Raw genomic sequence first — 14,312 nt, 5'->3', positions numbered from 1 at the left:
CACATCACGTTTACATGTTTTCCCTTTAGTCCGTTTCATTGGCCCTGTTTGCACTTGGTCATTTCATGCGTTTTTTGCCGATCGGAATACGAAAAACGCATGAATGATTTTCTGCTCACAAGCTCTCCTGCCTTTGAAAAAAAAATCTTTCTGCAGGATTGGAAGATGTAACAATTCCCAAGCATTTAATTGCAAGCCTGCTTAGGTCTGGCTAACGGCACACTTTGATGAATACATAAGTACCTGCAGACCAGTGATCTTAGCCTAAATGTCAAAATCTTTCCAGAGTACTCTTTTTTGTTGCAGCTGAACTTGAAGGACGGGTTGGACATTTCTGCCATAGAAGACAGACTGACTGACTGAATCAGCTTGTCTCCCACTGCCTTCAGCTGCTTTTGAACTGCCTACAGTTTTCTGTGACCTTTGTGCTGTAGTGGAAAAAAGGTGACAAGGGCACTGCATTTCCCAGCTCCTCGACCAGATCTGGGATGGCCCGAATACTGCCCCTAACAACAAAGTTTAGCGCATGTGCAAAGACAAGGAAAATGTCTTTGTCCAGCCGTCTGCACTGCAAGCACTTCTTTTGCGCCATTGTCAGACATGCTAGGCTAAAGTTATCTGTGATTCTTTTCAGAGAGAGAGAGAGACTGACAGACAGAAAAACACACTAGGCCCACCGGCTGTAACAGCTATAAATAGTCAGAGACATCATTGTGACAAATAATGTTGAATTAACTCAATGTCTGAAAAAAAAGGAAGAGGGACTGTGTTAATATGTGTTATACATGTGTTAATATCAGCTAGACTGGTCAATATCAGATTTTTTTGACAGTTTTAAGTATCAGCAAAGCATGTTGACACCTGGACACCTGGGCTGGAGGAGGATCCAAATCTTTTTTGCTTGGCCGTGATTGGTTGCCAGGCATGAAGTCAGCCACCAAATCAACAGGCTGCATCCGGAGCATTAACAAGTTGATGAAACACTTTCATTTTTTTTTTTTAATTCTTTCTTTTATTTAAATTTTTTTTTTTGAAAAACAGACTTGTGATAATAATCTGGAAAACATAAATATCTTTTCAACATAAACCATTTCAAGTTTTCATACTTTTCCAGACCTGAAAATATATAAAACTCAAAATCCACAGTTTTTCATGCTTTCTACTACCTTCCATACTTGCAATGGAACTCTGAGCCAGAGAAAACATACAATAAAACGTGATCTAAACATTAGGTCAATTAAACAAAGATAATTTCAATGACTGTAACTTTAATGAGGATGAATAGATTTTACAGAAACATACAGAAACAGCCAGATACAAAAACTGGAAAAACAAAACAAAACAAAACAAAAAAACAAACTCTCAAGTTTGTGATAGTTGTAAAGTCATTGCTTCATGTTGGTTATTCGTACTGCTTTTTCTAATTCAAACTGACGGTGGTCTACTCGCTCCAGAAACTTTGTCCGCTCCACATACCTAAACACATTCACAGTGGTGAAGAGAGAGAGGGAGCGAAAGAGAGAGGAGAGTGGATGAAGAAAGAAGAAGGGAAAATACATTTAATCTATTTGAATGAATAAAATTGGCTTGGCATTTATGAATGTGACTCTTAGGCTGAAATTACATTATATTTCTGTTTTTTTCTTTTGTCGTAGTCGTAGCCTGAAGATCAGCTGGGTTTGGAAAGGGACAGCGGTAGGAGTCCCAGCAATTTTATGACAATAGACGCAACCACTTTTCTCCAGAAAGCCACAAAAATCAATCCAACTGGAATTTGCTTGTTGGGGCTTTAGAGTTTAAGATTGTCTTTCTGGTAACAAGCAGTGAGGTATACAAATATTTGGACACAGACACAATTTTGAGCACTTTGGTTCTGTACACCACCAAGGAGGATTTTAAATATAGACGTCAATATGAACATCACTGACTCTACATAATACTTTATGTAGCTTCCAGTTTCAAAAAGGAGGTCAACGTGACAGGAAGTGCCCAAAATCTGCATTCTATTGTTTAACTGCCAAAAACAGTTGCTAAAAAGACAAATAATGGCGCGTGCACACACACACACACACACACACACACACACACACACACACACACACACACACACACACACACACACACACACACACACACACACACACACACACACACGGATTTGACAGCGTCTTACCCCTCTCTGCCTCTGTTGTGGATGGCGAGCTCCTCTGTGATTCCTTCTTCCGATTTGAAAGCATCCCAGTCCATCTTGGACTTCTCCAGTGTGCTCATTTTGGCTTTCTTTCCTCCAATATTACCGAGAATGTTCCCAATCCCAGCAGGCCGCTTGGAGCTACCAAAGGAGTTAGGGCACATGGTCATTTGCAAAGCAAATACAATAATCTTGATAGTTTCACAACATGCTAACTTTTCAAGAGCAAAACAGAGATGATTTCAAAGGGCATAATACAAATAGCTTTCCAGTATTTCACTAACATCTTTAAGGTTATACAAAAAAAAAAATCAACAAAGTAGTAAAGCCACTTAAAAAATATTTTAATAACTACTTATGAAAAGTGGAGAAAAGGATGTTCCAGATCTGGCTGCTTGCTGTGCTTTAAAAAATGTGCGAGGGACGGAAAAGAAAAATACAAGTTCTTTATTGACTGCTGCATAGATGTAAATGCAACAGTACTAACATTGATAGTTTAACCTCTACTTTATTATTCAAACAACTGTTTAAATGCAAGTAATACAAATTAAATATTTGTACTGATATGAATAAAAACAATGAAACAGAAACTGAAGGAACAATGGATGACAGTTGTGGCAACAGCAAAAAGGGTGGGATTCATATCTGCTTTGAGAGAAGTGAAAAGCCAGTGAGTGAGCGAGTACCTGGGACCAGGCAGCATTGGTTGGCCTGGAACGTCCTCCACTTTGTCATCCAGGTCCTTTGTTTTGGTGCTCTGGCTCTTCAGGTAACTCTTGGCTTCTTTGGAGTCTGCTGACACCTGTTTGCTGACCCTGACAAACCACAGCACATGTTCAGCACACTTGCAAGCTAATCTCAATTCAGAACGCATCAAAGTAGATGGATAAGTTGATGCATACTGGGCAAATAAATACACACAGCACGCTGTAGCACAGAAATATTATAAACGGACTATTCTGAATATTTGTTTGAAACATCTATACTCATAAAATGAAGATGCAAAGATTTACATCATCTTTGAAAGTTTTATATATGCAGACAAATCATAGAGAGCGCTGACTTTTACCTGAGATTTCTTGACATGATTTCACTGCTGCCATCCAGCAGTCTTCTTCAGAAAAGCTCTGTGTTGGCGTTTTTTTTTTCTTCCTTGTTTCTTCTTTTTTCATTTTTTTCCCACATTCCTGCAGATGTTTGTATGATTGGGCTTCTTGGCTCTGTTTTTTATTGCACAGGCGGTTTCTTTGGTAGACAATGTTGTATGTAGAGTTTTTATTGCTCTTCATATGCATTCTGTAATGCCCATGTTTCTCCCCCCCCCCCCCCCCCACGTTTTTTTCTTTCCCCCCCTCCCACTGGCTGCTTCTTCTTTTGTGTACTTCTTGCTTTACTCTTTATGGCCTATTTAGTTTATTGACAGAATGCAAAGAGGCAGTTGAACAAAACTGCTGAAAAGTTGCCACTGCACCAACAAAGAGCTCTTCTGAGGAGGACTGCAGAATGATCGTTGAAACATGTCAATACAAGACATATAAGGCAGCAAATCAATACGCTTTACTTGTCTGCATGCAAGAAAATGTTTAAAGATCAAAATCAACAGAGGCAAAATGGATTCGGAAACTGCTTTGTGTAAGTAGCAGTGCAGTAGCAGGTGTGTCCAGAAGCATACCGAACTTCTTCTCCAGCAAAGTCAAAGACTTTCGTGATGGTGACACTGGCAAGTTTTGGTTTTTTGTCTGTGTGTCTACTTAGAGGGAGGGGCGTCAGTCTATCTTCCTGAGGAGAAGAACAGCACAAAGACAAATTATATTACATGCATGCAATTTTCCTGCAAGTCAAATTGCCAGGATATCTAATTAGAATTCTTTCTGAAATAGTGCACTGTAAATAAATGAAAATTCGACATACTTTTAATTGTTGCTTGAAAGAAGCTTCGAATTTAACTGCAACATAATATGTCAAACCTAATGGCAAACCTTCCATTTGAAGGATGTCAATGCATTTACTGCCATTTCCTTGCAGAGAGGAAATATGTCCGATTATAAAGTAACTTATCGTACTTTAACCAAAACCAAAGAACTTGAGAGAACTACAACAAAACATACATTTTCCACACGTTGCAACTATGAATAGTATTATCAGAGAATTTTGCCGTTCACTTTTTCCAGAGCTGTATATAACATATCCTTCATGAAGTGAAGGTTTGTCCAGCTATGTATTTTTTATTTTTTAGTTTAGTTTGTTGTACAAGGGACGTGTCAATCCAAGCAATGTCTGTGCGGACAAGCAGAATAAGTCAAAATATCTGTATCTTCAATCAGGGATATTACAATCTTCAACATTAATGCTGTTACCGTTGGTGCCGTCTGTGACTGTGCGGAAGGTGTGCCGTCTTTGGGTCTTGATCCAACATCAGACAGAAAACTCGCCCAGAGTTTATCTGACTTTTCCGTCTGGAGTGGATCATCAGCATTACCCTCAGAGGTTTTACCCCCTGGCTCTGCTTTTGTTTGTCCATCTCCATCCTTCTCTTGTTCATTCACGTTGAGCACTCCTTTTGTCTTCTTTCTGTGGGCATATTCAAAAATCTGTCAATAAATGTTAGATTTTGTTCATTTTGTTACTTTGATTTTAAAAAAAAAAGAAGAAGAAGAAAAAAAAAAGAAAATTCAAGTGCAGGCTGCCTGCACAGAACAGGTTCTTGGCCTTCGTCCAAAATGGATTCAAATTCTAAATGCATCAAATCCAGTTTATTTAAGAATGAAAATTTCGAACCCCTGGACATGCCCCAAAACGTATCAAATGTTGCACACAGATCAAGACGAGAAAAATGTTGGTCTATTAAAAAATACACAAATCTGCTCGATATCAAGGCCAAAATTTGATATGCTGCAACACAAATTTCTAGTTGAGTGGTTGAAAATGTATGCAATAGGGGATGTCACCCGGACGGGTTGGGGGGGGATTTGTAACTTCTGTGAGAAATGCATTAATTGATACCAATGTGTACCAATTATCAAAAGCAACAACTACTTAAGAAAGTTGTATAAAAAAAAGACAGGATGCACCTTTACAAACCTCAAAACCTTAACTACCTGAGCTTCTTCTTTTTCTTGTTGAATTGTTCAGGATGTGGCACATCTTCATCCTCTTGCAGGGCGTCCTCCTTCTCGCACTCCTTCATGTCATCTTCGCTGAGGTTGTCATCTGAGATGAAAACGCAGATCCGACAGTCAAAAGTATGGGTATAAATTAAATTACAGTACATTTGGGTGCACCTTCTTATCCAGTCCCCCCCGCCCCCTTATATTTATCATTAAGCTTAATCAAAACTGTAAAGGAATACATATGGAATTTTGTGGCAAAAACTGTTGGATAAGGATATTGTTTACATTTTCAAAATCTTATGACCGATTGGCGCTGTTGAGCCCCGGGGTGGAGGGGCTCTGTCTTTGGACATTTGATGATAACAAAACAATTCAAACGAACAACAGACTTCACACAAAGCAAGCTTTTTCCACACAAATATGCACAGTAGGATGATTTCGATTCAAGACTTGTTATAGACTAGTTTGGGTTCAATGTAATCCCACATTTACAAATTTAAGAAAAAGCGAAATGCTTAGAAATGACTACAAAGGAGGGCAACTGGGAGCAAAACAAAGATATGTTCCTTTCGAGTCCTTGAAACCGCTCAACCTCCAACACTACCGATCTTGCACTAATATTCGCGCAACGAGCTCACTGTACCGCGTTGCAAAGGCGTAAATCTAACAGAATAATTTAATTATAAGGCTCTTATAGGTCTTCGGACATGACTGGATATAACTTAAGTCTCACACAACGACACCAAATGACCGCTTAGACTGCAGTAGTGTTTTAATGACCAACGCTTGCTTTACGTGCCAAATGTGTGACGCAACCATTTGGGGGTAAGCTAACGTTCATACAAACTATACATATATAAAAAATGAAGTTCTCAATGTACTTGGTAACCGCTTACCTGAGGGGACGTAGTCTTCATCTTCGTTTGAAGAATAGTCATCCGAGTCAAAGTCCGAATAGTTCATCATCTTTAAAGACCAGAAGTACCGTAATCGAGTAACAAAGCTACGATGCACGATACCAATACGTTTACTTATTAATACAGTTACTGCTGTCACACCAGTGAGAAGCTTGGTTTTGCGGATATCCTGAATTTATAAAATAAATAGTTTTGTCTAAATGCTTCGATGAGCAAAACAAATCAACATCGGATCACGGATGTATTATTAAGAACTGGATACCGGACTGGTAATATGGCGGCGTGGTGATTCGTTTCCAGCGGCCACTCGAGGTACTGCAGTCAAAACCCCATTCAGCCCAAAAAGCATTTTGCCGATAGACCGCAATTCAAAAAGAAACGCATGTAAAACAGCTGACAGAACGACTGCGACCAACAACGCGGTTCATAATAAATCTGTATATTGAAGATTTTTTTTTAAGTCATTGTATTTTAAACTTGAAAGAAATTAACTAAAGGCCAGAAAAATAGTTTATTCCCACCGTGACGTCACGGCGTCGTACGTGCTGTGTCCCTGCTCGTTCTGATTGGCTGATGCGTCATGAGAGTCACGTTCTTATGGAGTCACTGTGACTTCTGCTTTGAGAGGAGTTGTTGGTTTACGTGCTTTCATTTATCCTTATTCAATAAAAATAAATAAATAAATAAATAAATAAATAAATAAATCATGAAATATCATGTGACTCTTTGATGTGTATTTGTATTTATATGGTATGTGTACTTTATATATAATATATGGGAAACTGTAAATTATATAATTCTAATAATCTAATTTTTGCAACTGAATTTAATCGACCAATTTGGCAATAAAATGGAAACGGGACTTCTTTGGTCCAACGAGACACAGACACAGACACACACACACACACACACACACACACACACACACACACACACACACACACACACACACACACACGAGGATCTCTTGCAATTCTGAAATTTAACGCTAGATGGGACCGCTTGCCTTTGCTTTACTAACGTTGGCAACTACTCCAGTAAATCGAGTCAAACGATGGCATACAATTTAATGTGCTATGTATATATATATATATATATATATATATATATATATATATATATATATATATATATATATATATATATATATATATGTACATATATATATATATATATATATATATATATGTATATATATATATATGTATATATATATATATGTATATATATATATATATATATATATATATACACATACATACACATATACATATATATATATATATATATATATATACACATACATACACATATACACATATATATATATATATGTATATATATGTATGTATATATATATATACACATACATACACATATACACACATATATATATATATATATGTATATATATGTATGTATATATATATATATATATATATATATATATATATATATATATATGTATATATATATATATATATATATATATATATATATATATATGTATATATATATATATGTACATATACATATATATGTATACACACACACACACACACACATAGGTCATAAAAACCACCTTACTCCGTGGGTTGACAAGAACTAGTCCAAACAGAGAAATTGCAAATGTTTCGCTGTGTCAGCATCTGCTTGCTTGATAATACATGAAAACCATAAAGAATTTGACTAACTGAAATGTTCCTGATGAACAGTGTGCTAAGTCACTGAAATAATTTCCATAGAGCCACTTTGCATGAGCAGCATCATGCTCCAGTGCTCTGGGAGACTTTATAGTCCTGAGACATGATGGCTGGATGATTGACAGCTGTCTCTGATTTCAGCACAAGCCACAGACGTCGTCCTCATCCAAACCATGACTTTGGTCTCCGTCCTCATCTGGACTGTCCTCTGCTGCTGCTGCTTGACAGGTAAAGTGCAGAGAATCCAACTCCTCTCCTCTATGAACATCAGTCCCTGTGAAATGAAGCCACAGAAGCATGAAGCTGCTTGATGTTTTTGTGTGTGTGTGTGTGTCCTCAGAGTCCAGAGGCCAGGTCACAGTGACTCAGCCTGGAGCAGTGAGCTCTGCTCCTGGAGGCACTGTCTCCATCCCATGTCACATCAGTCAGAGTGTTTATAATGGAAACCGCTTGGCTTGGTACCAGCAGAGAGATGGAGAAGCTCCTAAACTGCTCATTTATACAACTAGCACTCGATACTCAGGAACTCCAGATCGTTTTACAGGCAGTGGATCAAACAGTGACTTCACTCTGACCATCAGTGGAGTCCAGACTGAAGATGCAGCAGTTTACTACTGTCAGAGTTATCATTACATCAACAGTCAGTATGTGTTCACACAGTGAAAAAGAGTCGTACAAAAACCTCCCTGAGTCAGAGTGAAGAGGAACCACAGTGACTGCTGCAGCTGGAAGCTACTGCAGAGACTGACACACTTCACTGGCCACACACACAAACACACTGAGTGCAAAAATAAAACCGACACAAATAAATGCAATAATAAATATTAACAGGAAATGATTCTCCCAAAAGCTTCTACTCATGGACATAGCTCCTCTGCCAGATGAAGCTGTGCCTGGAAATGTCAAAACTTTTGATTTTTTGGCAATATCATCATTTTGGAAATGACTTGAGCTTCCTCACTGGTCAGAATCCCCAACATTAAGGCAGTGGGACAGAATCCCTTCATGCTGTCTTGCCTGTGTCCCAGATGAAATGGAAGTGAAAAACGGTCTCTTCACTTTCAGAACGCAGTCTTCCTGGCAACAGAAAGCCATCACTGCTGAACTGTGGCAACACTCAGGTTTCAAGACACGAGGGAATCAAATATTTCCAACTATTTCATGTCACCCCTGTGCCACATGGTGGTGCTGTGGTTTGAATGATCACTTCAAGGGTTTGATCCCCAGGCCTTGGGCTTCTCTGTGTGGAGTTCTCATGTTCTCCTGGTGTCTGTGTGGGTTCTCTCCAGGTTCTCTAGCTTCCATCCACAGTCTAAAGACATGGAAGTCAGACAACCAAGAAACGAGAGTGTGCGTGTGTGTCCTCAGAGTCCAGAGGCCAGGTCACAGTGACTCAGCCTGGAGCAGTGAGCTCTGCTCCTGGAGGCACCGTCTCCATCCCATGTCGGATCAGTCAGAGTGTTTATAATGGGAACTACCTGTACTGGTACCAGCAGAGAGATGGAGAAACTCCTAAACTGCTCATTTATGCAACTAACAATCGACACTCAGGGACTCCAGATCGTTTTACAGGCAGTGGATCAAACAGTGACTTCACTCTGACCATCAGTGGAGTCCAGACTGAAGATGCAGCAATTTACTACTGCCAGAGTTATCATGAGATCAACAGTCAGTGGTCGTTCACACAGTGAAAAACAGTTGTACAAAAACCTCCCTGAGTCAGACTGAAGAGGAACCACAGTGACTGCTGCAGCTGGAAGCTACTGCAGAGACTGACACACTTCACTGAGAGTAGACACAGACAAATTTAAAATTTGGAATTAGGTACATTCTGGATATATTACAAAAAAAACCAACAAAAGTAAACATGTTATTATTGAACATCTAGAGCCATTGAAAACTTTAAGACCATTATTCTGAAACACTAATCTCTAATCAGAATTCAGACATTAACTAATCAAAGGCCCATCACGAACATTTGTTTTTGTTAACAGATATTTAAAAGAGTTGTTCATTTAAAGTGATTCACTTCTTTAGATGAATGAAAACATCAAAAAGCCTAGTTACCCTTTAACTGATGTTGTCATTCACCTGTGAAAACAGCTTGAGCTTCCAGGCCATTACATCACAATCAGTTGATCGAAGGTTTGTATATCAGAAAAAAAAAAGAAATCCTCTTCATGTTTACAAATCAGAAGATTCCCTTCACAATCATAAATGTCCAGCTGAGGCCAGATGTGAATAGAGAGACTCCAAGTGGATTTCTTATTATGCAGATGATAAACTTAATTTCATTGACAACACAATGAAGTCTCCTCAAGATTGTCTTGATTATAAAGAATAATTTCAATTATACATAAACATTTTAAGTACATTAAAATCTTTTCCAATTTAAAAATGTTTGTTTTACCCAAAATTAAATCAGTTAAATGAAAATTTCACTCCAACATATCAATGACGAGACTTTCATAAATCAAATGAGCAGGAGAGACTTTCATGATGTACACATGAGACATTTTAAATTGTTCAAAAATCATGACGGCACGGCTCTCTGACTTCAACACTGTCAATCGAATGCCAAATTTTGATAATGCAACCAAACAAAAGTTTTAAAAATGTTTTCTGAGTGTATAAATGTATGAGTTTTCTGGGAGTTAATTAGCTTCTAGATGTAGAAGGAAAAGTTTTCATTTTAGTAAGTGTAATTTGTGCTAAAAATAAATTTAATTTTGTTTTTGAAAAAAAAAAGGCATTTCACAGAAATAAAAAGGTAAAAAATAAATCAATCTCTCTTCAAAAAATGTTATAATTTTCACAAATTTCAAAAATATTAGTTATTGTTGGTAAAAGGGCCAACTGTGGTTCAAAAAGTGGCATGCCAGTCAAGATACAGTGTCACCTCTGAGGTATTTATTTATTTATTTTTTTAATTTTAAATTTTAAATTTACACATTTTTAAACACTATGTAACACTAGACAACTGAAAAAATATATTCATCTTTTATTTATTTATTTTTATTTTTTTAAGGGAGCTATTCAGTTTTCTGCAGGGGTCAGTCAGATGATTTCCATAGAACCACTTTGCATGAGCAGCATCATGCTCCAGTGCTCTGGGAGACTTTATAGTCCTGAGACATGATGGCTGGATGATTGACAGCTGTCTCTGATTTCAGCACAAGCCACAGACGTCGTCCTCATCCAAACCATGACTTTGGTCTCCGTCCTCATCTGGACTGTCCTCTGCTGCTGCTGCTTGACAGGTAAAGTGCAGAGAATCCAACTCCTCTCCTCTATGAACATCAGTCCCTGTGAAATGAAGCCACAGAAGCATGAAGCTGCTTGATGGGTTTTTTTGTGTGTGTGTGTGTGTCCTCAGAGTCCAGAGGCCAGGTCACAGTGACTCAGCCTGGAGCAGTGAGCTCTGCTCCTGGAGGCACCGTCTCCATCCCATGTCGGACCAGTCAGAGTGTTTATAATGGAAACCGCTTGGCTTGGTACCAGCAGAGAGATGGAGAAACTCCTAAACTGCTCATTTATTATGCTAGCACTCGAGAATCAGGGACTCCAGATCGTTTTACAGGCAGTGGATCAAACACTGACTTCACTCTGACCATCAGTGGAGTCCAGACTGAAGATGCAGCAGTTTACTACTGCCAGGGTGAATTTAACATCAACAGTCAGTGGCTGTTCACACAGTGAAAAACAGTCGTACAAAAACCTCCCTGAGTCAGAGTGAAGAGGAACCACAGTGACTGCTGCAGCTGGAAGCTACTGCAGAGACTGACACACTTCACTGAGAATAGATACATTCAAAGCTAAAATTACAATTAAGTAATTTGGGGTTTACATTACAAAAAGCATTGCAGTAAACTCTTTTTAAAAATTAAAACATAACACATTGTTGTTCCAAATTGCTGAACATTTTTAAGACCATGAATCTGAATCTAATGTCTAATCAGGAATCATCCCTCACACTTGGAAAGTTCTCCTGTAAAACCTTCATTTTAGGCAATAAGAGATGAATCAACTACAGGCCCATTACCAACATTTGTTTCAACTTCAAGATATTGAAAAAAATTGATCAGGTTTGTACATGCCAAACAAGGAATTTGACTCCGGTTTATTCTCTATTCTACTACTTAGGTTAAAAAATCAAAAGCAAAAAATCAAAAATAATCTACAGAATAAGTAAAAAGTAAGGGTAAACAAGTAAACAATGATGTGAGTAGAGAGACTCCAAGTGGATTTTTTATTATGCAGATGATAATGCAAATTATATTGAAAACACACTGAAGTCTGCTCAAGATTGTCTTGATTCTAAAGAATAATTTCAATGAAACATAAAAATTGTAAGAACATTACAACCTTCTCCAAGAATGTGACAGAAATATATATTTGAAAATGTTTCTTTTACCCAAAATGAAGGGAGTTAAATGAAATTTTCACTCCAACATATCAATGATGAGATTTCCATGAATCAAATGAGCAGGAGAGACTTTTATGTTGCATGCATGAGACATTTTAAATAGTTCCAAAATCATGATGACACGTCTCTCTGACTTCACTAATTCATTCATCTTCCATACCCACTTATTCCCGAGCTCAGGGTCACGGGGGTCTGCTGGAGCCTCTCCCAGCTGTCATAGGGTGAAGGCAGGGTGACACCCTGGACAAGTCGCCAGTTCATCGCAGTGCCACATAGAAACAAACAACCATTCACACTCACATGCACACCTACAGACAATTTAGAGTGTTCAATTGACCTCACATGCCTGTTTTTGGATTGTGGGAGGAAGCCGGAGAACCCAGAAGGAACCCACACAGACACAGGGAGAACATGCAAACTCCACACAGAAAGGTCCCAGGCCCGGAATCGAATCCACGATCTTCTTGCTGTGAAGTGGCAGCGCTAACCACTGCGCCACCGCGTCGCCCCTCTCTGACTCCAACACAGGCAATCACACGCCAAACTTTGATAATGCAACCAAATGAAAGTTTTAAAAACGTATTCTGTGTAAATAAATGTATGGGTTTTCTGGGAGTTAATTAGCTTCTATGTAGGAGGACAAGTTTTCATTTTAGTAACTGTAATTTATCCTAAAAATACATTTTATTTTGTTCTTGAAAAAAATTGCATTTCACAGGAATAAAAATGTAAAAAATAGAAAACAATCTCTCTTCAAAAAATCTTATTATATTCACAAATTTTGAAAATATTACTTATTGTTAGTACAAGAGCCAACTTTGGTTCAAAAAGTGGCATGTCAGTCAAGATACAGTTTAACCTGTGAGGTTTTTTTCTTTTTTTCTTTTTTATTTACACATTTCTAAGACACTTTGTATCACTGGACAACAGAATATATATTCATCTTTTTTTTTTTTTTTTAAAGGGAGCTATTCAGTTTTCTGCAGGGGTCAGTCAGATGATTTCCATAGAGCCACTTTGCATGAGCAGCATCATGCTCCAGTGCTCTGGGAGACTTTATAGTCCTGAGACATGATGGCTGGATGATTGACAGCTGTCTCTGATTTCAGCACAAGCCACAGACGTCGTCCTCATCCAAACCATGACTTTGGTCTCCGTCCTCATCTGGACTGTCCTCTGCTGCTGCTGCTTGACAGGTAAAGTGCAGAGAATCCAACTCCTCTCCTCTATGAACATCAGTCCCTGTGAAATGAAGCCACAGAAGCATGAAGCTGCTTGATGTTTTTTTTTTGTGTGTGTGTGTGTCCTCAGAGTCCAGAGGCCAGGTCACAGTGACTCAGCCTGGAGCAGTGAGCTCTGCTCCTGGAGGCACCGTCTCCATCCCATGTCGGACCAGTCAGAGTGTTTATAATGGAAACCTCTTGGCTTGGTACCAGCAGAGAAATGGAGAAACTCCTAAACTGCTCATTTATCATGCTAGCACTCGACAATCAGGGACTCCAGATCGTTTTACAGGCAGTGGATCAAACAGTGACTTCACTCTGACCATCAGTGGAGTCCAGACTGAAGATGCAGCAGTTTACTACTGCCAGGGTGAATTTAACATCAACAGTCAGTGGGTGTTCACACAGTGAAAAAGAGTCGTACAAAAACCTCCCTGAGTCAGAGTGAAGAGGAACCACAGTGACTGCTGCAGCTGGAAGCTACTGCAGAGACTGACACACTTCACTGAGAACAGACACATTCAAAGCTACAATGAGAATTTGAGTACATTTATCATTTACATTTTTAAAATGTTGCAATCAAGTCTTTTCAATACTAATAATTAAAACTATTATTACTATTGCAAACCTAGAGCCATTGTTAAACATCTTTAAGACACTCACTCTAAAACTCCAATCATGAACCAACTTTGAGCTCATCCCCAACTTTTTTCTGAACTATCAGATATTCAGAAAAGTAAGT

General features: G+C 38.4%; 1 protein-coding gene and 1 gene segment (V, D, J or C); one reads left to right on the top strand and one right to left on the bottom strand.

Annotated features, from left to right (window-relative positions):
* Nucleotides 1-992: 992 nt before the first annotated feature.
* Nucleotides 993-6,515, bottom strand: cfdp1 (craniofacial development protein 1). The gene is made up of 7 exons (XM_076042711.1): nucleotides 6,198-6,515; nucleotides 5,290-5,401; nucleotides 4,549-4,762; nucleotides 3,864-3,970; nucleotides 2,878-3,006; nucleotides 2,174-2,332; nucleotides 993-1,476 (listed from the first exon to the last, which is right to left on the bottom strand). The coding sequence occupies exons 1-7, from the start codon at nucleotides 6,265-6,267 to the stop codon at nucleotides 1,386-1,388; spliced, it is 882 nt and encodes a 293-aa protein (XP_075898826.1). The 5' UTR covers nucleotides 6,268-6,515; the 3' UTR covers nucleotides 993-1,385.
* Nucleotides 6,516-13,450: 6,935 nt separating this feature from the next.
* On the top strand, nucleotides 13,451-14,273 carry LOC142899219 (Ig kappa chain V region 2717-like). The segment is given in 2 exon segments: nucleotides 13,451-13,543; nucleotides 13,659-14,273. Coding segments are annotated over 2 exon segments (378 nt in total).
* The last annotated feature ends 39 nt before the right edge of the window (nucleotides 14,274-14,312 follow it).

The sequence above is a fragment of the Nelusetta ayraudi genome, unplaced genomic scaffold, assembly GCF_046127955.1.
Source record: "Nelusetta ayraudi isolate G7.1 ecotype Tasmania unplaced genomic scaffold, CSIRO-AGI_Nayr_v1 ptg000071l, whole genome shotgun sequence".
Lineage (NCBI taxonomy): Eukaryota > Metazoa > Chordata > Actinopteri > Tetraodontiformes > Monacanthidae > Nelusetta > Nelusetta ayraudi.
Note: the sequence above shows the minus strand (reverse complement) of the source record. Positions and strands in the feature narration are given on the sequence as shown.